General features: G+C 54.3%; 1 protein-coding gene across 1 annotated transcript; it reads right to left on the bottom strand.

The window, feature by feature from the left end:
• Positions 1–3,936: 3,936 nt before the first annotated feature.
• Positions 3,937–26,227, bottom strand: ZSWIM4 (zinc finger SWIM-type containing 4). The gene is made up of 14 exons (XM_040240891.1): positions 26,075–26,227; positions 23,665–23,866; positions 21,656–22,012; positions 20,178–20,326; positions 19,945–20,095; positions 18,632–18,799; positions 17,466–17,822; positions 16,033–16,170; positions 15,449–15,703; positions 14,638–14,773; positions 10,259–10,413; positions 8,219–8,382; positions 6,504–6,585; positions 3,937–5,952 (listed from the first exon to the last, which is right to left on the bottom strand). Exons 1-14 carry the CDS (start codon positions 26,225–26,227, stop codon positions 5,093–5,095), a joined length of 3,327 nt encoding a protein of 1,108 aa, XP_040096825.1. The 3' UTR covers positions 3,937–5,092.
• Between the last annotated feature and the right edge of the window lie 1,241 nt (positions 26,228–27,468).

The raw sequence follows: 27,468 nt of genomic DNA, 5'->3' as shown, positions 1-27,468 counted from the left end.
GCCGCCTGCCCGCCACCCCCTCAGCTTCCTCTCCCCATGGCCCCATTTAGCCTGCCCAGGGCTCCGTGCTGCGGGCGGGGCGGGGGTGGGGGTGGGGGCTCGGCCAAGGAATGGAGGGGGTGCTGGCTCTGGGAGTTCCTACAGCCTCCTTGGCCGAAAGTGACCCTGTGGGTATCTCTGCCTCTCTGGGTCTGGGAAGCATGGCTGGGGGTGTCCAGCCTGGTGGTATCTTTAGCTGCTGCCGCCCCCAGGGATGGGGGAGCCTGGTGGGCTGCCGTCTATGGGGTCGCACAGAGTCGGACACGACTGAAGCGACAGCAGCAGCAGCAGCAGCAGCAGCAGCACATGCAGAAGGGCTTCCCAGGGGGTGCTAGTGGTAAAGAGCCCGCCTGCCAATGCAGGAGACAAGAAAACGAGGGTTCGATCCCTGGGTGGCGAAGATCCCCTGGAGGAGGGCATGGCAACCCACTCCAGTATTCTTGCCTGGAGAATCCCATGGACAGGGGAGCCTGATGGGCTATAGTCCATGGGGTCACAAGAGTCAGACACGACTGAAGCGACGGCACGGACGCACATGGGGAAAACGGCTTCTCTGCGAGACCTCAAAGGATGGCGGCAAGGGGGGACATGGAGGGCAGGTGTCCTCAAATCTCATGACCTCCTTTCGTCTCTCCTAGGTGCCAGCTGCTGGCCCTGCTCGGTGCCCTGCCCCTCGACCCTGGTGCCATGGCCGGCTGGGGTTCCTGGGGATGGGATTTGCTGCCTGTCACAAATCACATTGCCAGGGATTTCCAACCGACCCTGAGCCCTGCCTCCGGGGCCGCCACTGTCGCTGCCACTGCTGAGGATGCTGACTCTGGGGATGGGGATGGGGTGGCAGAGAGGCCCCCACTGCTCACATCTGGCCTGGGGAGCAGGGCTTAGCTGCTTGTGAGCAGGTCCACATCAAGTCGTGTTCACAGTGGCTAAGTTCCGCCCCCCCAGGGCCCTGCCACCGCCTCTGGCCTGCCACCTCTCCCCCTCTGCTGCCTGGCCAACCTCGGGGCCTCCCTGGGCTCTGCCTCCCGTGCCTACTGAGCTGAAACACAGTTGATTTGTGCACACTGGCTCAGTTCAGCAGGAACAGGAGTCAAGCCCCCTTGTGAGTCTGCTGTGGCCCCTGCCCTCCGTGGGTGGGCCAGTCGCTGCCTGGGGGAAGAAATGAGGACCCTGCTGGCCTGGGACCTGGGTCCAGAGGAGGAACCTGGGGATGGGTGGAGCCTGGGATGGGGTGGGTGAACCCAGCTGTCTGCTGCAGGTCCCCTCCTCCAATTTCTGCACTTGGGGACTGCCCCCACACCCCGCCCCCAGTCCCAATTCAAGACTGGGCTGTGCTCCCAGGGAGGATGAGCAGACAGGCGGGTGGCTGGCTGGCTGGTCCTTCCATGAAGAAAGGAAGCCAGATGTGTCCTTGCCTGGCCGACCCTCGGCCCCTCCTCGTCCAAGCCTGGTGGGGGCCTGGCTGGCCTGCATCTTCCCAGCAGCCAGTTACCCAAGAGGAAGTTCCCTTGGGCCCCCCAGACCGTTAAATGCCAACTCCGGGCTTCCGGAACCAGGCTGGCCTGACCTGAACCTGCCTGGCCCCTTCTCCCTGGGCTCTGTGGCTTCCTAACTTGGGAGGAGGGGCCATGGCACCCTCCTGGCACATGGGGTGGGGAATGAGGTCCCTGTGGGCCCAGAGGACGCAAGCAGGCCTGCTCAGTCCTTGGGTGGGTCCAGGGCATGGAAGAGTTAAGACTGTATCCATCAACAGATGGAATAGGGCTCTTCTAGGGGTGAAACTAGGGATGTAGAGTGAAGCCCCCCAAGCTGTCAAGAGTTGGCTCAGTGTACCGCTCATCCATCGAAGCTTGGGGAAGTCTCTGCTGTGTCTTGAGCCTGCTGTCCAGTTAAATAAAAGCTGCTCCCTGCCTTATGCCTGGTCTGGTGGTTTGTGATGTATTCTAGTCTGCAACCCCGGAGTCCTGGCTTTTTGTCTGGGGAGGGTTGATGGGTCTGAATTTATTGTCCTGGCCTCCTGGGCTCCTGACCTCACAGGATCCCCAGCCCTACCCTGCCCACCCTGGAGAAGATGACAGTTTAGTCATTTGGGGTGGAAAGGGTGCCCTTATCACGGAAAGGTGAACTTGAGGAGTGTCCTGGGGTTCAGGGGTGGGCTGGAGGGACAGACATTCAGGGTCGGTGTGGTGACAACTGGAGCCTAGGCGGGAGGGTGATAAGGAATGCTCCATGTTCAGGGGTGAGGTGGAAGGGAATGGGACCCAATCTAAGCTGGTGGTTGAGGGTGACCCGGAAGAAAACACTGGACATTTGAAGATAACTGGTACCGGATGGTGTTGATCAGTGACATTTAGGGGTGACTTAGACATAAATAGGGACAACTTGGATTGGGGGTAAGATTTGAGGTGTCTGCTATCTGAGAACGGTGGTGGGGAAATTGTGTATGTGGGCCCAAAGGGGACATTTGGCTGTAACTGGGACCTGAGTGGCACTCTAGGTCTGTGGGGATATCTGCAGATTACTTGGAGAGCCGAGGGGCACAGTAAGGGATGCCCCAAAGTCTGAGAACATTTGAAGGCAGCCGGGAACCCGAAGGGCCAAGGCTGAGATAGAGCCCTCAGGACTACCGCCTCTACCCTGCCAGGCCTCCAGGCGGCGCTAAGGAGCTTGTGGGTCCACTGGGGTCTCCCCTCAAATACCTGCGGGAATCTGTGAGGCGGGGCAGAAGGTGGGGTCACCTCTAACTGGTTCCCTCCAGCGCAGGGCGGTGCCAAGAGCCAATCGCCTTGCCCAGCGCCAGGGAAGGCCCGCCCACGCCTGCGCGCAGGACCTTGGTGTCCTCCAGCTGCTGGCCCCGCCCAGCCTCGCTCTGAACCCCGCCCGTCCCGGAAGCCTCTGTCCTCGCCTGCCCCGGCCCTGATGCTGACCCAGTCAGTCAGTCCCTCTGTCCGTCAGTCTCTAAAGGCAGGAAACCAGTAAAGGCAACTAAAGGGCTTCCCGCCACCCCTCAGGTCCCGCATCCGCGGGGTAGGAGTCCAGACACGCCCTAGGCGCGCCCAGTATTGACCATGCCCACGTCATCTCGGCAAGAACCTCGCCCACCAAGGCCTAGTCTAAACCGCGTTCCCACTTTTGGGGGCTGTCTTCCCCACCCAGCTGCACCCAGAACCTGACAGGAACCCTCCCACCCCTGCCACGTGCTTAGAAGCTTACAAATAACCCCGATAGCGAGGCTTCCCACGTGGTAAAGAATCCACCTGCCGACGCAGGAGACTTGGGTTCGATCCTAGTTGAGGAAAAATCCTCTAGAGTAAGAACTGGCAACCCACTCCAGTATTCTTGCCAGGAAGTCCCATGGACAGAGGAGCCCTGACGGCTACAGTCCATGAGGTCGCAGACTCAGACAGGACTGAGCAATCGAGAACGCACACAGGGAACCTCAATAGCGAGTGTCTGGAGCCAGGGCACCCTCTAGTGGCCATTCTCAGCACTGCATGGACCAAGCAGCTTGGGGTGAGCAGTGTCCCCAGCTCAGCAAGGTACTAAATCTAGAGCTGTCACTTTCTAAAATTCCATGCCCTTTCCTTAAACTTTGGAGCCTCGGCTTTCTCCTCAGATAGGTATCGTAACAGATGACAGGTGTAAAGCACAGATATAAACACTAGGCTTGCTCACAGTGAGCTCTCCATCCCTGTCTACTATCATCCATACTCTTACCACTGGATGCAACCAACAGTGGCCCCCATTGCACCCGTCGCTTGAAGCTATTCCCAGAGAAGAGGCTGGAGATTTTCTACGGGGGAAAAAGGGTGTCCGGGCAGGGGCCGCACTGGGGGAGGAGAACACACTTTAGTCTCAAACTAAAATTTAAAAGAACAAGCTGTGTTCAATTTAAAAAAAAAAAAAAAAGTAAATACAATATGTGGTTCAATAAATAGAAAAAAAAGTTACAAAATTCGGTGATCTTTGTCCTTAATTACAAGAGGAGAAAAGACAGAGGCAGGTGATTAGGAGTGGGACTCTTTCTTCTCCCTAGGCCAAGGTGGGGGGAGGGAGGCCAGACAGACAGCAACTGGGAACGCAAACAGAAAGACAGGCTAGATGGAAATATGGGAAGACGGAATAAGATGAAGGACAGAGCAGGGAGGCAGAGGAGGAGAAAAGGAGAGACACACAGCCGGCCAAAAAACACTAAGATGTTGGCCCCTTTCTAGATTGGGGGGGTCTCTGGCTTGTCTGTGCTTGTCTCCCCCCACACCAGGTTTGGAGGACAGTGTGAGTCTGGCTTGGTTCCTGAGTTGTAAGTCCAGTGACTAGTAGGTAGGGGGAGGGGCAATAATGATCCCCCAGCCTACCCTGGGACCCTGGCACCCAACAGAGTCCTGGCAGGATGAGAGGGTGAGGTATGTGGCCGAGGCGTGAAGCCTCTTCAAATCCTTCAGTGGCGGTGAACCATTGGTTCCCGTTGGGCAGCCTGGAGAGGGTATCGGGCTGCCAGTGGGGGCCCCTGAGGAGGGGGTAGGGGGTGAGGGGGTATTACAAAAGTTTAGATGCCCTAACACAAGCCCTCCATCCACCTAGAGTTGGGCACAGGGAGGGTCTGTCTGCTACTTTGCCTTCGAAAACCAATGTCTGGAGAGTCTTGCTTCCCAGCACTCCCCGCTGCCCCCGCAGCTCCAGAGCTGTAGCTTTGGGAAGGGAGAGCTTGACTATTGCTTCTGGGTGCTCACAATGGGGTCATACCAGCTGCACAAGCACACACCCCCTTCTAGGCCTCTGGGTGCTGGTATGGCTTCTGATCCTCAAGTCTCGCACACTCACTTGCACGCTCCTAGGCACGCACGTGGCAGGATGCCACCTCCTGCCTCCCACCTCCTTTTGGGCTTGCGGGGTGGGGGATGGCAAGCAAGACCACCCAGCTTCAGCTGGGCTCCTTCCCTGACTTAATACTGAAACGCCACACGGGCCTTCAGCATCGAGGCCCCTGATGGAGAGCGGGTGCCACAGGGGCAGGGGCGAAGGGAGGATGCCCCCACCGTCTGCCTCTTGACCCTCAGCCGAAACGCTCCCGCACCAGGAGCATGAGCTTCTTCTTGCCCTTGTAGGTCTGTTTGAGGTTCTCCAGGAACTGGGCGAATTGCAGGTGTCCATCGGGCGCCAGCAGGAAAGTCTCACGAGCTTTGCCCAAGAACTCGATGAAGTCGCTGTAGTGACGAGGACTGATGTGTGTCAGGCGCGAGTGGCTGGTGGTGATGTAGGCTGCCACGGCTGCGTCCAGCAGCTGGCACAGCGGTGCCCGGTCGGCACCCAGAGGCTTGGCAGCCCGGCGAGCCCCAAGGGGCCCCAGGCCGGGCGCCGAGAGGGTCCAGCGGCGCAGGATGTCGGAGAGCATAGGGGCGCAGTGGATGCTGCGGATGATGAGGGGGACGATGGCCGAGAGCTCGTGCCGGCCCAGAGAGTGGCTGAGCGAGCAGGCCCAGAGCACGTCATTGACTGCCGGGTGGCTGTCCTGGTTGAAGGCGATGCTGAGCTGCGCCAGGGCCAGCGTTGCCAGCTTGTAGGCCCGCAGCGGCAGGCCGCGGTGCTCCATGTAGCGCGCCACGGTGAAGAGGTGGGCGTGGCCCAGGCCGCCGGCGGCCGCATCCAGCACAATCTGGTAGGCTGCCTCGAAGGCCGCCTGGTTCTTCTCGCACAGGGTGAGGGCAGGCAGGGCGCAGTTCTGCGGGTCTTTCATGGCGCACTGCAAGGCCAGGGTGCGTGCGCAGGCCCAGAGCTCCTCCCGCCGGGCTGCATCCAGCTGCAGCCGCAACAGCGTGGCCTGGGTGGTGCCCGTTACTGCCACGATGGTGGCCGCCTCCACCGGGGTGAATAAGGAGTACCAGTTCTGCATGATGCTCATCAGGGCTTGAGGGCCTGCGGGGAACGAGAGGGTGACACTGGCTGGGCACGGGGCAGGGATTCACCTGTGCATGGGTTTACCCTGTGTGCATGGGTTTACCCTGCGTGAATGGATTTACCCTGCGTGAATGGATTTACCCTGTGTGCATGGGTTTTCTAGGGATTTATCGGTGCATGGGTGTACCTATGTGTATAAGTTTACCCTGACCTACAGTTCCCACCAGGCAAGAATAAAGCTGTATCCCCTCTACCTCCACTCCAGGCTTGATAGAAACGTCACTTTACTTTTCTAAGGGAGCAGAGGGCAGCTGGGCTGGGTAGGAACTGGGAAGGTGGGTGCTGAGCATTGGAGGGATTGTCTGTTCTCCAAGCCTCTTTAGCCTGGCCAGCCTCCTGAGCCTCCTGGCCAGGCTCAGCTAGACACACTCTGCCCTCCCCCATGCCCATCATTCCCTCCTGGCCCAGCCCAGAGCACGGGCTGGGGTCTAGGAAATGGCTCTGCTTCTCCCTCCTGCCTCCCTGGTTCTGCATGGAGGTGAGTTGTGAGTCCCCTTGGGGGCTCTCACCGATTTCTGTGGCACAGCTGACCAGCCAGCGCACCATCTCCCTCCGACGCCAGGTCATGGTGTTCAGGGTCATCCGCATCACCTACAGCAGAGGACATAGGGAGAGAAGGGGGTCACCCAAGGGAGGCCTACGAGAGGGGGTGGAAGATTCTGAGGGGCCCCAGGAAACTCAGAAGTTAAGGGCTGAATCAAAGCCATACAGTGTGGGCGAGGGGCTTCACCTGTCTGGACCTCAGCTTCCTCATCTGTAAAATGGAGATAAAAATAGTATCTACCTCACCTAGTTGTGAGAATCAAGCGAAAGTGTGTAGTAACTAAAGCTTTTTGTACAGTGCCTACTGTTTCGATGTGCTCAGCTGACACCAGCCATTACTGTTAGTGTTATTCTGAGGTCCCGTGGATCCTATCTGGGACAACTAACCAACCTGTCACTTTTCTCTGGAAACTTCTGTGCTTCCTGTCAGATTTCCTCCTGAGGCCCCGTACAAAGCACCTGCCATTACAGGTCCCACCTTCTTCAGGTCCCACACCAATAAGCACCATCCTTGCTGGCCTTTCTCCTGAGGCCCCAAGCCCAGGTCCTGCCTGGAGGCTCCTAAATAGTGGGGTCACCACCCTAAAGCACCACCCTTGGGGACTTTCCTGATGGTCCAGTGGCTAAGACTCCATGCTCCCAATGCACGGGGGCCCAGGTTCGATCCCTGGTCAGGGAACTAGATCCCACATGCTGCAACTAAAAAAAAAAAATCCTGCATGCTGCAACTAAAGATCCTGCATGGAGCAACAAAGATCGAAGATCCTGTGTGCTATGACTAAGACCCGACACAGCCAAAAAAACCCCCCAAAACACCGCCCTTATCTCAACCCCCACATTCCCCCACAAGAGCTCCACCCCCTTCACGGCGTTGTTCAGAGGCCAATTCTGCCACTTGTCTGCCCTTTGCTGGCCAGTTCTACACTGGGAAGATGTCACCTGAATCTGTACCTTATTCTCTTATTTTACTTTTGCCACTGAGACCCTGCCCCCATGAGCCCCATACTTGTCTATGCCCTCAAGCTGCACCCATGCCTCTGCCTTGCCCTTACAGCACGGTCCCTCGTCCGGGTCCCTGAGGAGGACCTGGACACTCACCTGCAGGTCCTACCTCCATGACTTTCAGCCACAGACCCCACCCCCAGAGGTGGCTCTTCACTCACAGGACCTTCCCTAAGCCCCGCCCCTCAGTAGTGAGGCCTCCTTCTCGCTGCAGTCCCCTGCAGGCCCTTTCCAGAAGAAAGCTTCTAGTAGGCAGGCTCTTCAGTTTCAGCCCCGCCCACTCATGGTCCTAATGGCACATCAACCCCAGGCCAACACACATAGGTTCTGCTCCCTCTTGTGGCCACCTGCATGCTCCGTGATCCCCTTCCGTGTCCTCAGCCACACCTCCACAAGTAGATTCTCACCTTCAGGTTCTGCAACTGAGTATTCATAGGCCCCACCCTCACTGGTGACTTCAGGCCCTCACTCTCAGGACTCCTCTCCCAGACCCTGTTCCTCTGTAGCCCTGCCCAGAGATGCCATTCACATCCAGGCCCCGCCCCTAAAGGATGTGAAGCTTACCCTTAGGTCCTGCCTCCAGAAAAACCTTGCACTCAGGCCCCACTCCCAAGTGGGCCCTTGCCCCACCCTCATGCCCACTTGGCCTCGCCCCCATGCTCGCTCCCGTGGCTCTCACCTGAAGACCCAGCTCCAGCGCAATGCCCAACAGCGTGGTGTCTGGTGGGGCGCTGGCCGGGGTGGCAGTCTTGCAGGCATCCTGCGCCAGCTTGAAAAGCAAGGCTGGAGAGTGGATGTTCTGCTGGATGGAGCCCAGTACTGCATGCAGCCACTTGGGGTCTCCTAGAGTTGGGGGAGGGACAGAAGATATCATGGGCATACCCCGCACCAGCCAGATGCTGCCGGACCCGCTCACACAATTTCTTCCACACACGTCCAAATGTGTGACTGTGGATGGTGATCACCTGGCGATGGTTCTATGGAGACCTAGACCACGCTTGGCACTCCCCTTTATCTCTCCTCTGCCCCTTCCCTTTCTGCGGGAGGAAGCCACTGGACCCCTGACTGTCAAGGGCACCAATTCTGGACCCAGCAGACGCCAGATGCCAGGGTTCAACTCACACAAGCTGTGTGCTCTTGACCAACTCACTTCACCTCTCCGTGCCTTGGCTGCCCCATTTGTACAATGGATAGTACTAATACCTCGGTACATGTCACGCAGGGCTGCGGTTAGCCCATACTTGTAAAGGCCTTCATATGGCAAGACCTATATATGTGAGTGGCTTCCAGGTGGCTCAGTGGTAAAGAATCCACCCGCCAGTGCTGGAGCTGCAGGGGACACGGGTTCAGTCCATGGGTCAGGAAAATCCCTTGGAGGAGGAAAAGGCAACCCACTCCAGTATTGTTGCTGGGATAATCCCATGGACAGAGGAGCCTGGAGGGCTAGTCCATGGGGTCACAAAGAGTCTAACATGATTGATCGACTGAGCATGCAAACACACGCACATATGTCAACTTTTATTACTGTTATTATTGTTCACCTAGATCCTACAATTCTGTTACTCAGCTCCAGCCACACCAGCTTCCTCTCTGCTTCTTAAATATAACCAGGCACTCTGTGCTGGCTATTCCTTCTGCCTGGAATACTCTTTCCAGATGCTGTGGACTGAACTGTGTCTCCCAAAATTCATACACTGAAGCCCTAACTCTCTACAGTGATTGTATTTAGAGGCAGACCTTTGGGAGGTAATTTGGTTTAGATGAAGTCATGAGGCTAGTGCCCCCTGGATGAGATCAGAGTCCTTATACGGACAGGAGAAACCAGAGATCTCTCTTTCTCTGTCATGTGAGGACAGTGAGAAGGCAGTCTTCTGTAAGCCAGGAAGAGAGCCCTCACCAGGAGCTGACTGTCCTGGCTCCCTGATCTTGAACTTATAGCCTCCAGAACTGTAAGAAAATAACTTTCTGTTGTTTAAACCACCGCATCTGTGGTAGTTTGTTACAGCAGCTGAGCTAAGACACAGGTACTGGCATTACTCCACCTTCACCTTCACTTTGTGGCTTAAATGTCAACTTGCTGTATGCCTCTCCATAGCACTTATTACCTCCCACTGCATAACTATCTTCTTTACCTTATTTATTGTCTGTCTGCCCTCCCTAGGAATAACACCACAGAGCATGGGATTTGGGACAGTTTTGTTTGCTACTGGGGCTCAGCATCTGGGACAATGCCTGGTATATACAGAAGGTGCTCAAGAAGGGACTTCCCTGTTGGTCCAGTGATTAACAATCCACACTTCCTCTGCAGGGGGTGTGGGTTTGATCCCTGGTCGAGGAACTAAGATCCCGCAGGTCAAAAGAAAAAAAGAATGTGCTCAAGGAAAACTGCAGAGGTGCATGCTAAGTCGCGTTCGACTCTTTGTAACCCATGGACTGTAGCTCCCCAGGCTGCTCTATCCGTGGGATTCTCCAGGCAAGAATACTAGAGTGGGTTGCCATGCTCTCCTCCAGGGGATCTTCCCAACCCAGGGGTCGAATCCACATCTCTTATGTCTCCGGCAATGGCAGACAGGTTCTTTATCCCTGGCAACATCTGGGAAGCCCCAAGGAAAACTGTGGGATAAGTAAAAGTAAGTGAGGGGAATGGAATGAGGGTAAGGAGGGAGGGGAGTAATGTAAAGGGCAGGGGGGTGGGGGTGGGGGCAGCCACGGTACTCACCCTTGGCAGCGGTCAGCATGGCAGAGGCCAGCTCACACTGGCGGGTCTCCAGGTGGCCAAGGATGAACCAGCGGGGGAAGCGGTTGCTCATGATGGAGTCCAGCGGGTTGCTGGGAGGTTCTCCAGCTGGAAACGCTGTCTCCAGGACGGGCAGCCTGGGGTGAGAAGAGAAGCAAGCCTGCTGTGAGACAAGGCTGGACTCTCCATCCTCTCTAGGAGACACCTCTTGCCTCAGCCAGAACCTACCCTCCAGAGTCCGCAAAGCCCTGGGCACCCAGGAAGACGGAAGATGTGTGTTGAGATGTTTACTGCATGTATAAAATACATGGGGCTTCCCACGTGGGGCTAGTGATAAAGAACCTGCCTGCCAATGCAGGAGACACGAGACCCAGGTTCAATCCCTGGGTCAGGGATATCCCTTGGAGGAAGGCATGGCAACCCCCTCCAGTGTTCTTGCCTGGGAAACCCCATGGACAGAGGAGCCTGGTGGGCTATATTCCATAGGGCTGCGAAGAGATGGACACGACTGAAGCAACTCAGCATGCACGCACGCATAAAATACATACTGTATAGCACAGGGAACTCTACTCAGTACTCTGCAATGACCTCTATGGGGAAAGAATCTCAAAAAGAGTGGGTATATGTATATGTGGGCCTTCCCAGGTGGCACTACTGGTAAAGAACCCACTTGTTAATGTGGGAGACAGAAGGGATGTGGGTTCAATCCCTGGGTCGGGAAGGTCCCCTGGAAGAGGGCATGGCTGCCCACTCCAGTGTTCTTGCCTGGGAAATCCCATGGACAGAGGAGCCTGGCAGGCTACAGTCCATGGGGTCACAGAGTCAGATACAACTGACGTGACTTAACACACAAACACATAGGTATGCTTCTCTTGCTGCTAAGTCGCTTCAGTCATCTCCAACTCTTTGCAACCCCAACGACTGTAGACCTCCAGGCTCCTCTTGTCTGTAGGATTCTCCAGGCAAGAATACTGGAGTGGCTTGCCATGCTCTTCTCCAGGGGATCTTCCTGACCCAGGGCTCAAAACATGTCTCTAGTGTCTCCTGCATCGGCAGGTGGGTTTTTGCCACTAGTGGCACCTGGGAAGCCCCACTCATAGGTATATGTATAATTAACTCACTTTGCTGTACACCTGAAAGTAACACAACATTGTAAATCAACTATACTCCAGTAAAAATTAAAAAGACAAAGATGTTCACTGCAGTTGAAACTGAGCAGGGCCCTGTGGGAATCCCAGGCACAGAGGCCTTTCTGTCTGGCATTTCTTGAAGTAAAGACTCCAGTCTCCAGGAACTTCCCTGCGTTCCAAAGGATGGATTCCAACAGTTGCTAATCAAGGGAGGAACAGCCAAGACACCACCTGAGGCAAGATTAAAGGGGCTGGAGAAACTCACCAAGATTAGGAGACCTGACCACCTGAGATGAAGGGTCTGCAACCCCTGCTCATATCCTGATCTTGTCAGAGACCATAGTTTTGACCCACTGTTAAAAACACTCTCATCAGGGCTTCCCTGGTGGTGCAGTGGATAAGAATCCACCTGCCAACAAAGGGAACACGGGTTCGATTTCTGGTCAAGGAAGATTCCACATGGTGCAGAGCAACTAAGCTCGTGTGCTGTTACTACTGCGCCTGTGCTGTAGAGTCTGTGAGCTGCAACTACTGAGCTTTCGTGCCACCACTACTGAAACCAGCTTGCCTAAAGCCTATGCTCTACAACAAGAGAAGCTGCTGCAATGAGAAGCCGACCTACAGCAACTAGAGAAAAGCCTGCGCAGCAATGAAGACCCAGCACAGCCAAAAACAAATCCATAAATGAAATAATTTAAAAAATACTTTCAGTGAGCTCTTTCCTGACATGCCCAACGCATGGGAGAGTGCAACTTCCCCTCCTCACCCCTTCTACCCCTTTCTTGCATGTCACCATCTGCCATACAACATAGTTTACCTATAAATGTGCTTACTGTCTCTCCCTCACTACAATGTCAGCTCCATGAGGGCAGGAATTTTTGACCATTTGGGTCACCATTGCATCTCCAGCACCAGAACAATGCCTGCCATACAACAGGCAAACAACACATGTTTGCTGAATGACTCAATGGGGGGCCCCCGTAAGATATTTTGATCCTCAGCTCTCTGTTTACATGCATTTTGTGTTAAGAAACTTCTACAAAGCTGTTAAATCTAATCAAAGCATGCAAAAGGAGTCAAGACTATTCTGGTTCCAAATATCTAAAATGACTTTGCTGCACTTCCCTGGTGGTCTAGTGGTTAAGAATCTACCTGGCAATGCAGGAGACACGGGTTCAATCCCTGGCCCGTGAAGATCCTACATGCGCCAGCAAGTAGCGAAGCCCACAGCTAACCGAAGCCGGAGCACTAGAGAGCCCCTGCTCTGTGAAAAAGAAGTCACTGCGGTGAGAGGTCTGAGCAGCGCCACAAAGAGTAGGCCCCACTCTCTGCAACTAGAGAAAGCCCGCGGGAAGCGGTGAAGACCTAGCACGGCCAAAAATAAAATAAATAAAAATTAAAAGCATAAATAAATGACTTTGCTACGTGACTTGGGGCACACCTTCAGCCTGTCTATGTGTAAAATGGGTGTAAATATACTTATTTCGCTGGGGTGTTTAGAAGATTATATGGGATAATGTGAGTCAGATTTAGATCAGAAGTTGGCACCTTTTCTTCTGTACTGGGTTGGACAGCCAGTATTTTCAGCTTTGTAGGCCATTTGGTCTCTGTCACAACCGTCACTGTTGTGTAAAAGCGGACACAGACAATACATAAACGAGTGAGTGGTGCTCTGGGCCAATAAAACTTTATTTCTAGAAACTGAAATTTGGGTTTCACGTATTTTTCATGTGTCACAGAATATTTTCTTTTTTATTTCTTCCCAACCGTCTAAAAATACACAAACCATTCTTATCTCAGGGCCTGCACAAAAGCAGGCAGCTGGCCAAAGTTGGCCCGTGGGTTGTAATTTGCTAGCACTGGTTTAGAAAAAAAGTCTAACACATAAAAGAGTGTTCTCTAAATCATGGCTCTTAACAGATTATTCTTTTCAAATATTCTGGAAAATGTACTTCAAACTTTTTTTTTTTTTTTTTTTGCCAGGCCATGTGGCATATAGGATCCTAGTTCCCCAACCAGGGATTGAACCCGATCCCCCTGTATTGGAAGCAGAGTCTTAACCACTGGACAGCCAGGGAAGCTCTCAGATGGTTAATAGGTATCTCTGGAGGATAGGATCAGAGGGTGGGAGGAGGATTTCACTTAATTGGCTGGGCATGGTTTTCTATGGACGGGCCCTTTTACTATTCTGCTTCTATGATCTGCTGGTGCGCATGGGAAATGGGTGACCTGGTCATTCACTGCAACATCTAAATGTCTATCAGTTTCACACTGGGTTTTTCATGGTACCGCCCTACAATGGTTCACCTGTTATGTGACAGGATAGAGCCTTTAAGATGCAAAAGTTCAGTGAAAACAAGGTGCAAAGAATAGGTACAGGAGACTTCTTCGGTGGTCCAGTGGCTAAGACTTTGTGCTCCCAATGCAGGGGGCCTGGGTTCCATCCCTGGTCAGGGAACTAGTCCCACCTGCTGCAACTAAGAATTCACATGCCGCAGCTAAAAGATCCTGCATGTTGCAACTAAGGAGCCCTCGTGCCTCAACTAAAGATCCTGAGTTTGGCAACTAAGATTGAGTGCAGCTAAATAAATAAATATTAAAAAAAGATTAACCATCATAAGAAACCATTAGGTTATTAACATAAAAAAAAAAAAAAGAATAGGTGGCTCAGTGGTAAAGAATCTGCCTGCCAATGCATGAGACTGAGGTTTGATCCCTGGGTCAGGAGGATCCCCTGGAGAAGGAAATGGCAACCCACTCCAGTATTCTTGCCTGGGAAATCCCATGGACAGAGGGGCCTGGTGGGCTGCAGTCCATGGGGTCGCAAAAAGAGTTGGACATGACTGAGCGACTAAACAACAGGATGTATCATGGGTGTAAAGGAGAACCAAGTTTTAATTTTTAGATTACAAGTTTGTAGAAATCTGGACTCTTATAGTATAGATAAGAAAGTGGTAACACTGCTTGCCTCCAGAGAGCTTTGGGTAGGTTGGGATAAACTTACCTAGAAAAGGACTCTGAATTCTGTGTCATGTGGAGATTTCTCAAATTCAAAATAATATGACATATTTATATTTAATCATCAAGAGCACAGAGCGGCCTGGGAATGCCAGCATGAAGGAGACTGCATGAACTAAGTTGTGCGTGCAGGCAGAAGGATAGGGCTCCCGGTAGCCTCCCATCCCCTAATCCCTCCTGCCCCGGGGGGAGTCTCCCGCTGCATTTTCTCACCTCATGGCTCGCAGTGCGAGGCGGTAGGCCAGGTCTGGGTCGTGAGGCAGCAGTGCAGTAAACAGGTAGCGGGCACAGGTGTGCATGGGTACGCTCTCCCGGAACAGCACTTCTCCAAAGCCACTGAAAGGACCCCCTGCGGGGGCAACCCAAGCTCAACCCCCAGGTGTGGGCGTGTATCGCCTCTCCCCAGGGGTCCCCACATTCCAGTGGGGTATGGGCCGCCCCAAGATAGAGTGGTTGAGGCTAGAGAGGTCCCAGGGTGGGGAAGCAGGGCTGAAACTAAGACAAGTACTGGAAAATCCAAAGGAAAGAGACCCTTGGGACCTCTGGGTAGGGGTAGGACTCAAACGCACGGTGTTGCCAGAGTGAAGGAGGGGCTGCACTTGTTCTGGGGGCGCGGCCAAACCAGCTTCCCTAAGTGGTAGGGGCGGGGCCTCACAAGGATTGGGGGGGGGCTCATCAATAGCAGCCATTATTGGCTGGCAGGCTTTCTGGGGGCGGGGCCAAAATTTGGACCTCCCGTTTAGGGAACTGCCAAGGTATGTAATGATGGGATGGTTATCACTGACTCAATGGACATGAGTTTGAGCAAACTCAGGGAGCTGGTGAAGAACCAGGAAGCCTGGCGTGCAGCAGTCATGAGGTCGCAAAGAGTAGGACGCAACTTAGCGACTGACCAATAAGGTAAGACAATAAGTACTGGAGGTGGAGGTAGAGGCTGGGTCTCCCAACCCAGCAGCAACCAGACCACTGCAGTGGACTGGACCCTACATTTCAGGAACAACCCGGCTTAGGAGTGTGGCCTTACCTTCCAGCAGCTGTCCCGCCTGCTTGCGCAGGACCTGCACCAACCGCTCGTCCAGCTCCACTTCCTCCAGCAGGGCCAGCAGCTGCTCCTCACTGCGTACCACCTTGTCCTGGGCATACAGCCCGTCGGGCAGGGCCCGCTGCTGTCCCAGGCCCAGCAGGGCCACCTCTAGCGCCATTGCCAAATAGGACTCCCCAGGGCTCCCCGGCACGGGGACGTGCTGGTAGGCCACCTTCCGCTTCTCAGGGCCCGAGTCTGTGGGAGAAGGGCCCCAAGGCTACTGGGGACGAACCCGTCTTCCTGGGACTCTAGTGGTCCCTGACCTTAAACATGGATACTGTAGGGGTCGGGGAGATTTATGGAGAGCCAGCTGTTTCTGCACAAACCAGGAGGTAGCGCCCACCTTCCAACAGCAGGTAGGCCTATGGTGGCCTCACTTTCAGAAGCTAAGCCTCTTGGCACCTGGTACTGGCCAAAGGGCAGGCCAAGTGTAGGGGCGTGGCCAAGTAATAGGAATACTAGGCAAAGGAGCACGGCCAAGGAGTGGTGATTCTCCCACTCCTCCAGGTCCCCAGTGTGGATACCTGGGTAAATGGCGAGGGTCTCCTCCTCTAGACGACAGGCCTCCAAGAGTGCCCTGCAGAGGCAGCCAATGGGGTCCAGGGGATGGCCCACCCATCCTTCCATGTTGGTGATGCCGGTGGAACCTTTCTGCAGTAGCTCTGAAGGTAGAAAAAAAGGCTCAAAGCCCACCCCTCTACCAACCCTCCGGGAGGGCTTCCTCTTCCCAAACCCCGAGCCCAGTCTCCAGATGTCCATCCAGCACCTTCGTCTCTGCCCCCTTGAGCTCTGCGGTAGCGCTCACCTCCCTGGCCTCCTGTCCCACACCCAAGCTGAGGCGTGGCTAAACTGGGTGCTTTTAAAACATCCAACCAGTCTCATTCCTCTCCATATAACCCTTAATCCTCACTCCTCTCAGGTTCAACCTGCTTTCAGCACTCTCAAGGACGGATAGGAACGCTTCCCCGTGACTGGCACGCACCCACCCCATCTAGAAGCACATCCTCTCATCTTCTCACACAAGCTGAGCTCTCCCTTGCCTCTGGGTTCCAGCCCATGTTGTTTCTTCTACCTGGAATATAGTTGCTCCCTCTCTTTTTCCTGGGAACCTCATGTACATCCTTAGGATCTAAGCTTAGCTCTCACCTCCTCTGGTCCTGGGGAAGGGTGGGGGCTTTCCCTATGCTTCCAGGCTAGTTTAGAGTTCTGCTCAGATACCAAAGCCCCATTTTCCCTCATTAAACCCTGTGTTCAATTTCCTGGTAACTAACCCATCAACCCAACCTCATCACCCAGAGTATGCAACTGGACTGGTGGCTCCCTCCTGCTCCCCATATCTAGTCTACAAACATGTTCTTTTTTGGGTCATACAACATGGAATACAATTTTGAATTTGTTGTATTGGAAAAAAAAAACAACAACAACAGGAAATTACACATCAAAGAATCCAGATTTCTGGCCTCTCTTGGAAAAATCTGATCTGGCATGCTGGGTCCCTGTTCTTGAAAGGTATGTGGGTGGATGCATAGAAACTAAATTTCCCAGACCCCTTTGTGTAAGGTGTGAAAGGTAGGAGAAAATGAGCCCATTACTCTTCTGCAGCAGCTGTGAGTAGGTGTGTGTGTGGCTGTCTGGGGCAGAGATGTAAGGTTTGCCAGCAGGTTCTGGGCTGTCCTCTTGGGAACTTTCCCCCCCAGTGAGGGCTACAGGCTGCTGAACTCTTTGTGCTTCTGAAGTTCAAGCTTGTGAACCCAGGCAGTGGCTTCCCTGACTTTCAATCTGGCAGCCCTTTCACTGGTTCTGTGAGCCCTCAGTCCCCTGTATTAAATTCCTTTCTGCTCAACACACCTTGAGTGGTCTGTTTTCCTGTTGTACCCACAGACCCTCCAGGTTGCCACAGCCCCCAGCAGTTGGCATTTGTTCAGCCCCAGGACACGATGATAAGATTGGTGCCCACCTTTTTTCTGCTGCTTGTAAATCTGTAGCTGATGTCGCTGCTGCAGCCGGAGGGTGTTGACTATGGCACTTGCCAGCCGCAGGGCCTGGCGGGGGTATCCATGGGCCCTCAGGGTGTCCACACGAGCACAGGTAGTGGGGAAGGGCTCGCCCAGCCAAAGCGGGCGGCCCTGGGGGTCGAAGCTTGGTTTGTCACTGCCCCCGTTGCCTGTGAGGTTGGGGCTGTAGGAGTCACTGGCCAGGATCCTCTGCAGATGGTCATCACTCCAATGCAGTGACCCAGCCTGCAGGGCGCGGCCAAACACGGTGTGGCGGGAACCTGCAGCCATCGCCATCACCTCCACCTCCTCCTCTGGGCCTGTGGGAGAGGTGCCCAAATGTGGTCCCATGAGGGGGGCCCTAGCAGTTAGGCAGTGGACAGTTCTATCCCACCAAGTGCCAGCTTGGGCCTAGAGTCTGGATACAGTGATGAGTGTGCCATCATTGCCCCCAATTTTTTCAGAAGACTTAAAGTTGTGTGTGTGTGTCAGGGGAGCTACCATAGTCCTTCATGAAAGTGAAAGTGTCCGACATGAAAAAGTCGTGTCTGATTCTTTGCGACCCCATGGACGATAGCCCGCCAGGCTCCTCTGTCCATGGAATTCTCCAGGCAGGAATACTGGAGTGGGTAGCCATTCCCTTCTCCAGGGGATCTTTCTGACCCAGGGATCGAACTTAGGTCTCTGCTTTGCAGTGGATTCTTTACTATCTGAGCCAGCACAAATGAACAGCTGGGTCTGTTCATCTTTCTCCCTCCATACTCAATTTCCTTCTCTCTCCTCTATTTCTCTCCCTCCCTCCCTGCCTGTCTTTACTTGTCTTTCTCTTCTCAATACCTGTTTCCTTTTCTTTCTGTTTCTCCTTCCCCCGACCCGATTTCTGCCTCCATGGCCAGGAGGAGACTGAGTCAGCCCAGAACTACAGGTATCTTAAGTATTTCACATCACTGTCCCTCAGGCTGCCTGCTGCCCCTGCCCTGGACACTCACTGTCTCCTGGCTAGGAGGCAGGTAAGGGCTCGTCCCCTCCGCCCTGCCTCCATTTTCCCCCAGAGCGCTATGATGGGGAGGCTAGGCTACAGGCAACAGGGATGATTTGCTGGGGGGAATGGCAGGGACCCCACTCCTACCTGGGATGAAGGCTGCAGTGGGCTGCAGGCTGGGCCCATCAAAAGAGTAATTGCCCTCCTCCAGCGGGCACACGTCCAGCTTGTCCCACTTGCTAAGCAGCTGGAGCCAGCTCGTCCGCTCCTCTGGTTTGCAGTGGGGACTCAAGATGACGCACACCCACAGGGCCCCTGGGGAGGGAGGGTAGCCAATGTGGGCATGGAGGAGGCTCAACACTCATGCCAGCAGGGGCAGCACACACTTATGGAGTGCCTGCTGTGTGCTGGGCACTGGTCTCTGCCTAACTCTCACCTTGGACCTCTGAGGTTGCAATTCATCCTCTCTTCACTTTATGGCTCAGAGAAGACTTCCAGACAGAAGTCAGGACTCAAACCCTGGCTGCCAGACTCCTCTTGCAATTTTTTTTTTTTCTCTATAGCACTTATCACTATCAATCACAGGGGTCAGCAAACTACCACCTATAGAGAAAATAAAGCCTGCCATTTTTTTTTTTTGGAGCTGCACTGCATGTGGGATCTTAGTTCCCCAACCAAGGATCAAACCTGCACTCCTGCCTTGGAAGCACAAAGTCTTAACCACTGGACCACCAGGAAAGTCCCCCACCACCTGTTGTTGAATGGCCTTTGAGCTAAGATTCATTTCTACATTTTTAGATGGTGGAAGGGGTGGGGAATGAATAAAAATATTTTGTGATTTGTGAAAATGATATGAATTCAAATAAATAAATAGTGTCCATAAATACAGTTTATTGGAATGCTACCATGCCTACTTTGTTATGTGTTTGTGGTTGGTTTTTTGCTACAACAGATAAAATCAAATAGTTGGGACAAAACCCAAATAGCCTGAAAAAGCCAAAACTATTAACTATCTGGCCCTATGGAAAATGTGTGTTGACCCCTGGCCTAATGGGTTTGTGGGATTTTCTCTCTGTCTGCCCTACTAGGTATCAGCTCTCTGAGAAGAAGAAATGAAAGTCGCTCAGTCGTTCAGAGTCCTACTCTTTGTGACCTCATGGACTATACAGCCCATGGAATTCTCCAGGCCAGAATACTAGAGTGGATAGCCTATCCTTTCTCCAGCGGATTTTGCAGACCCAGGAATCAAACCGGGGTCTCCTCCATTGCAGGCGGATTCTTTACCAACTGAGCTATCAGGGAAGCCCTGAGGGCAGGTATTTAATCTCTTTTGTTGCCTGTGGTAGCCCCAGTGCTCAGCACAGCCCTTGTATATTGGCGGTGCTATTGAATGAGGACGGATTCAGGGCGGTCGAGCCCAGGTGCTCGCTGCGCTTCCGCTTTGGGGGTCTGGGACTCACCCAGCTCGTCCCACAGCTGGCGGCACTTGTCCGTCATGCCGGCGCCCTGCTGCCGCCACAGGGCCAGGCGCGGGTCCTGCAGGAACTGCTCAGTCATGAGGATCAGCATGCGCGCCCCGTTGGAGTCACGCATCCGCAGCATCTCTCGCACCTGTGCCAAGACCTGGTGGTGAGAAGGGGCGGGGCTCTGACTCGGAGCCTAGCCCCGCCCCCCGAGCTTGCCCACGCAGCACCTTGCAGAACATCGAGCGCAGCTGCTGGCTGGCGCCGTAGTAGCCGCCATTGGACAGCAGCTGTTTCACCTGCTCCTGGATCTGCTCCTCGTCCAGGTGCCAGCAGTTGGCATCCTCGATGCCTGCGCCTGCTGTGGGGTCTGGGGCACCTGTGGGAAGGGAGGGAAAACAGGTGTGGGCTGGGGAAAGGAGTATGTCAACCAGTTCTCCAAATCACCCAACCCATCCCCAAATTTCATACATCCCACCCCACCTGAAAACCCACTCACCCACCCATCCATCCTCATCCTACCCAAAGCATCACCTACCCATCCATTCAAACCACTCACCAGTCTATCCACACCCCCATGTCATGCCATGCATCTTTCCATCCACACATCATAACCTTAGCACACCTACCTACCCCATTAGTCCATCATCCACCCTACCCATAACTCCCATCTGTTCACTGATCTACATACCCATCCCATCAGTCCATCCATCCATCCATCCACCTACCCAACCCTATTTGTCTTTCCAACTCATCTGTACCAACCACTCAAAACACTCAGACCTATTCATCCACTGACCCACACAACCATGCTATCCATCCATCCAGTTAACCCTAACTTTCCATCTATCTTTTTCCTCACCAACCATCTATTCATTTGTAACTCTCCAAACACCCACCAATCCATTAGTCCATCCATCCATCCTATATACTTGATCCATCCACCAGGTCAGTCTATATATAACAACATTCATGCACCCATCAACTCACCCCCAATCCATGTACCCCTTGGTCCTTCCAAGCTTCCACCAACCCCATCTGTCCACTACCTCAAACTTCCCAATCAAAGCACATCCCATCCAACTCCACTGCCAAGTACCACCAACTCCCCGTACACCTACTGTCCCAGTAAATCACCTATCCACTCATTCCATTCATTTTCCCACACCATCAGTTCACCCCAGCACTCCATCATGAAAAATTTCCGGCCACCCATCACTACCCTCAAATATCCATTCATGCCTCCACCTGCTACTCATCCATCTATTCACTCTCCATCTTACTCCATCCTCCCACCATTATAGTTAAGCAACACTTGTAGCTCCAAACCACCCCAGAATTCATAACACCTCTGGGTCTGTCTCCTAACCATATCCCACCTCTGACACCCACTAAAGTCCACACATATTCCTCATGACCTCCACCCATCCATGATCCCAGACCTGCTCCTGTGATCTTGGGACACCCCTCCCCTGGGGCTGGATCTTCCCATTGGCTGATTTCTGACCATTCATCTACCCAGGGCCAGATCAAATCCAGGTTCTGCCACTTCCTAGGTGTGTGAGCTCGGCCTCAGGTGGTGGTGCTCCACCCTCATTCCTAGATCAAGGCTATCTCTGGATGCTGTGACACATGCCTGCCACACAGCAAGCAAGGTGGCTTTGAGCTGGGGCCTCACCTCTCCCATCAGGCCTGGGGGCACCCTTACCATGCACCAGGTTGATCTCAGAGCCCAGGAGGAGGATCTCGTCTGCCAAGCGCTGGGCGGTGGGCAGCACCTCGGTGTGGTGGGCGCTGATGAGGTACTGCACGAACTTCTGCAGCTGGTCCCGGTTCATCTGAGAGAGTGTCTCAGAGATGGGCAGTCTCAACTCCACCTGGTGGGCGTGCCGAATGCGGTGCAGCGACAGGGCCACCACGTGGGCACAGTAGAAGAGATCACGGTTGTCGCAGCCACAGCTCACAGATGTGATCTTGCAGCGGTCAAAGCTGATGGAGACGTGGTAAAGCCGCTCGGGCTCTCCGGGGCTCCCTGGCTCCCGGACGCTTCCACTCAGGTGGAACCCTAAGACCAAAACCAAGCTGTCACCGCTGTGTCACCCCAGAGATGGGTCGTGCTTGACAACGACGTACAGCAAGACCAGGTGCAAATTTCAGCTGAGAAACCTAGCACAAGTAACCTAACCTTGCTGGGCCTCAGTGTCTGCATCTGTGAAATGGGAATATTAATGAATAAATGTGGAGGTGGCATCCTTCTCATGCGTTTGCAATGAGGATGAAATGGGTTAATGTAGAACACTGTTTGCAGATGGTAAGTGCTAAATAAATGCTTGTTCTTATTCTAATTCTGAATAATATTACTACAAGCCCTTGGATCATTATGGATACTGCCCAGGCTCCAGGCACCCTGGAACTTCCTGAGAAGATACCAAAGAATCTCGGGGGTGAGGGGTTGAATTTTGGGGGACAGCTAAGGGCCAGGTCACCCCATTACCCCCTGCCCCTCCCTGGCCCCTGGGGAGCCCAGATGCCAGGCTCATCCGACTGGTTGGGCAGCTCAGGCTCCAGCCGGCCCTGTCTGTGTCATGCAGGGACACAGCAGCTTCCTCATACCAGTTGGAGGTGGCCGAGCCTGTGGCTGGCTGGGTCATGTCCAGGCAAGGGGGCCCCCAGGCTGACATGGTTCAGAGAGGGTCATCTTGGCTGAGTCCCTGCCTCCAGCTGGGAGATGACGTGACTTGCCCCCTTGTGAAGTGTGGCATTCCAAGGCTCATCTGCCTTCTGGCTCAGTCTCCACTGGTTCCCATCTGAGCCCTGCTCCCTGAGGTCTAGATTCATCCTTCATCTCTAGCTACACTTCCACCCCCTCCCTTCACCTGGACCCTGCTGTCTGGGGTTTAAGAGTACTCCTTACCGATGATCCTCAACTTTCACCCTTTGTTCAGTTGCTCAGTCGTGTCCGACTCTTTGCGACCCCACAGACAGCAGCACGCCAGGCTTCCCTATCCTTCATCATCTCCCTGAACTGGTGAACTTTCACCCCAGACCCCACCAAATCCTCGTTGCCTTAGGTCCAAGACCATCCCTAAACCTATGAACCCAACCTCCATCTGAATCTCTCTGCCTGAGGTCTAAGTCTGTCTCTCACCACTGGCTCTAAAACTTCGCCGCTTCCCTGGTCCAGTGGTTAGAAATCCTCCTTCCAGTCAGTGTATGGGACATGGGTTCGATCTCTGGTGTCGAGGAACTAAGATCCCGCCTGCCTCGAGGCAATTAAGCTTGTGTGCCACAGCCAGAGAGAAGTCCACACGCCCCAACAAAAGATAAATAAATATTTAAAAAAAAACAAACTTTGCCTCCAACTCTTACCAAGGACTCTGTGCTGCCTGAAGTCTAGGATCATTCTTACCTCTGGCTCTAAACCCTGGCCCCAGAGGACTCCTGGGTCCCACTGCCTGAGGTCTGGAACCTCCCCTCACTTCTGGTTTATAATCGCTCCTCAAAACCACTGCCTCCTCCCTGTCTCATACTTCTACCTTCACCCCCCAACTAAGCTGCCTCAGGTCGAGGCAGATCCCTGATCCTGAGCACAGAATATTTTGTACCACCCTCTCTGGGCATCGAAGCCTGCCTTTTGGAATCTTCCAGCTCCCTGCTCCTCCACACATGCTCTGGACCCTTGGCCTCCCTGGCAGGGCTGGAGCGACAGGCACTCACCTACTTGCAGCACACGATCTACGGCCCCACTCTGCAGCAGGTGCAGCCCGCGGGTGAAGGGCACCCGGGCGTCATGCTCGCCCTCTGGGGGCTGGTACCCCAGTGATGAGTACATACATATCTCCCGCTCGCTGCGTGGAAATGACCAGAACACAATGCGCTTCTGGACTGGCTCCGGCACACGGGAGAACCGCTCCTCAACCTGTGGGAAGGGCTGCTGCGTTAGAGACCCGGGTGCTGGAACCCTGACCTTGCTGCTTACAAGTACCATGACCCTGGGGACTTCCCTGGCAGCCCAGTGGCTGGGAATCTGCCTTCCAATGCAGGGGATGTGGGTTCAAGCCCTGGTCCAGGAACTAGGATCCCACACGCTGTGGGGCAACTAAGCCCACCCACCACAACAAAAGATGCCACAGTGAAGATCCTACCTGCCACAGTTAAGACCTGACATAAGCCCAAAATAATGAAATAAAACAAGTAACATGACCTTGGACAAGTCACTTTGCTTCTCTGAGCTTCAGTTTTTCTCAAGTGTAAGAAGGAGATGTTAAGGGCACCCGCCTTCTGGGTGTCATGAGTATTACATATGTGTTAATATGTATAGCACTTATAATAACACCTGGCCCATTGCTAGTATTCTGGAACTTTCTGTCACTTCCCTCTTGAATGTCAGGTCCCAGGATCCTAATGGAAGGTAGTCTCACCCCTCAGGCTTGCAGGGTTGGGGTAGGGCAGGAGGAAAGAAAAGTGATCAGAAGACAAGTGATCAGGCCTACACAGTCTTAGCCTACATTGTGCTAAATGTTTTATGTATATTAAGTACCCTTAATTCTACCAGCAACAATACTTTGGCAGCCTGGGGATTCTAAGCTCAGAAGTAAGGTGAATTCATTTGTTCAGGATCCCACAGCTGATGAGCTCCAGGTTCCAAGACAGGCTCTCTGTTCCAGCTTCTAAGGGTCCCCAGGAAGGAACGAATGTCCTGCCTACCCCTGGGGGCTCTGGGCAATGAACTGAGCTGGTTGAGCCTACATTCCAGTCCAGGCTTGCTACTCACTGGCTGGGTGTCCTTGGGCAAGTTTCTCAACCTCTCTGTGCCCTTGTTTCCTCAAAGTAAGAAGGAGACCAACTGCCAAAGAGCTGCTTCTGCAGGGTAAGACCTTTACTAGGGCCAGACCTGCCCGAGGCAGGTACATGGGAGCCCTGGAGAAGGTTTTAAGATTGTCCTGGGGGTCTCACACACAATGAAGGAGCAGGGACCCTTCAGAGTCTCCAGTCCTGGATTTCAAAGGGAAGTGGGAGGACCAGTGATTCGCCCAAGGCCTCGGGGACAGTTGGCAGATGACTAAGGAGGGATTTTCCAGGCCATGAATCAGAGCCCGCCCCATCCACACTTGGCCCAGACCCATTGGTCGAGGCAGACTCCCTAATTCTTTTGAGGCCAGGGAGCAAAGAAAGCCACCCAAAGCCAAAGAGAGGACAGAAGCTGTCGGGGCTGAGGAAGGCTTGGTCAGGTCCTAGCCACAACTCCACTGAGGCTGGGAAAGTTGACTCTAATAGCTTCTGCCCTGGGGCCATCCTGGCAGGGCCCCGAGAGACCATAGGGGCAGGGTTCCAGATGCACCTGTCCAGGTAGTAGGACACTGGCCCCGCACTTGCTGCCAAACTCTGGAAGGACTGAGATGGTTGAGAGTTGGGGGTGGGGAAAAGGGGAGGGTAGGCATGAAGTAATGGGAGGGAGGACTCTGACAATGGAGTAATCTCTGCAGCCAGTCAGGAGGGGCAGCCCCAGGTGGGAGGTGGTCCCAGAATGACAGGGGGTTGTGTATTAGGGCCAGAGTGAAGGACTGACAAGAGAAGGTGTCCCCATGGGATAAGTGGGTTGTGGAGGCCGGAGGCAGGGATCGGAGACAGAAAAGGGTGTCTTGGGCCTGAGATCTATATATATGGGAGAGTCCTCTAAGGGGGTGTAGGTCAGAAATGTTAGGTCTCTAGGTCCTGAGATCTGGTCTGTTCCCAAGTGGGGGCGGTCGTAAGAGTTGGAGAGAGGATTGAGGATTGAATGGGGTGCTCTCACTGGGGATGAGGATAAGGTGGGACAAGAGAGGTATGCGGTGTTGTAAGAGGACCATGAGGCAGGAGGAGAAAAAGGGTCCCGAACTGGATCTGGGGCACTCAGGTACTCCTGGGTCTTGTGGGCTGAAGAGCAGACTTGTCCCAGGAAGGGATGGGGTGGAAGGAGTGAAATGGGAGGATGAGGGGATGTCTTGGGCAGAATTAAGGATTTTGGAGATCTCTGGAGGTGTCTTCGATGGGGACAGGTCCGGAGGCTGGGCTCTGGGCAGGGGGAGGAAAAGATGTCTAGGAAGAGGCTAGGAGTGGGTTCCTCCCCACCCCGCCTCTCGCTCACCTGCTCAAAGGCCCAGCTCTCGGCTACTCGCTTGGCGCTGAGGTCCAGCAGAGCTTCGGGCCGGCCCCGGCAGCGCACGGCCCCGGCCCCGGCGTCGCGCTCCTCCGGTCCTGCGGGGCAGCCCCGGCTCCGCTTGGCCGCTGGGGGGTCCATCCGGCCCGGCCGGGGCCGGGGCCGGGGCGGGGCCTGTTGAGGGGGTTCTGCCCGAAGCCCGCTCCTCCTCGCCGGCTCCCACGACTCCTGCCCACCTTCCTGACCTTGGTCTGTGCTCGGTCGCCCCGGGACTCGCGCCGCACCCACCCCGGGGCCAGCAGGGTGATGCGGCCCCTTTAAAAAGCTTCACAACAATGAAGCTGCCTCGGCCGCCGCTTTATCCTACACCGTTGTCCCGCCCCCGCCGCCCGTCCCCATTGGCCCCCCTTCGGCCTCCGAGGCTCTCCTCCACCGTTGGCTGCACCACCGGATCCGTGTCCAACTCCCCGCTGTTCATTCGTTACATGCACTGCCCGTCTTTTCGGGACTACTCAATCAGGACGCTCAGCGAGCTGGGCTGTCAATCACGAAGAGCCAAAGACCAATCACAGTGGGAGGAGACCTCGCAGCGCCGGCCTTAAGCGGAGTTTCGGGGCGGGTCTTGGGTTCATTCACAACATTCCTCCCCCGCCCCCCTCGGGCTGGACAGCGCTCCCAGGGCTGCTGGGGCTGCGCCCACACACGGCTTTGTTTACTGAGGGTCGCTTCCGGGCGCCGCGAGGGGACAATCAACACTGCTCGGCCCGGGAGCGAGACAGAGCGGCGGGATCCCCGGGCAACCTCTCAGCCCATCCTCCCTCTGGGCTGTGTGGCGTGAGAAACAGCTTCTCTGGGCGCCAGGTCAAGTTTTGATGCTTTGCGGGATGGAGGGATCACAGGTCGCTTGGTAGAGCTTATGAGGGCTGCGGACACCCTCTCTAGAAATAGAGCCAAATTCAAATCCATCCTTGAGCCCCGAGATAAGTACCCCCAATCCATTCTATGCTTCATATATTGTTGTTGTTGTTGTTTAGTAAGTCGTGGCCGACTCTTTGTGACCCCATGGACTGTAGCCCGCCAGGCTCTTCTGTCCATGGGATTTCTCAGACAGGAATACTGGAGTGGGTTGTCATTTCCTTCTCCATATATTATGTTGAATCATATGAAATTATTGATTTTCAATCATTTTTGATACACTAAATGACAGTCTCGTAAAGTTCAAAGTAATAGATGTTAAATCTGACCGCTTCTGATTATTTTTTCTGATTCAACTCGTCTGGGCCACATCTCCGACCTTGAAGCAGTCGGTGGTGCTCATTGCGGTTCCTCCGCCCACCGCGGCCCCTGCCAGCTCCCTGGCCTCAGAGAACCCCGCATTGCCC

This window comes from Oryx dammah, unplaced genomic scaffold (genome assembly GCF_014754425.2).
Source record: "Oryx dammah isolate SB20612 unplaced genomic scaffold, SCBI_Odam_1.1 HiC_scaffold_5, whole genome shotgun sequence".
NCBI classification, from domain to species: Eukaryota; Metazoa; Chordata; class Mammalia; order Artiodactyla; family Bovidae; genus Oryx; species Oryx dammah.
The sequence above is the reverse complement of the archived record's forward strand: the minus strand, read 5'-3'. Positions and strand labels throughout refer to the sequence as shown.

Excerpts from the sequence above, each read along its gene's own strand:
- ZSWIM4 (XM_040240891.1), bottom strand. The coding sequence starts at position 26,227 with ATGGACCCCCCAGCGGCCAAGCGGAGCCGGGGCTGCCCCGCAGGACCG. Across the intron at positions 20,096-20,177 it reads TGCGCTCGATGTTCTGCAAG|GTGCGAGAGATGCTGCGGAT; the intron begins GTGCTGCGTGGG and ends GTCTTGGCACAG. Across the intron at positions 14,774-15,448 it reads GGCGGGACAGCTGCTGGAAG|GGGGTCCTTTCAGTGGCTTT; the intron begins GTAAGGCCACAC and ends TTGCCCCCGCAG.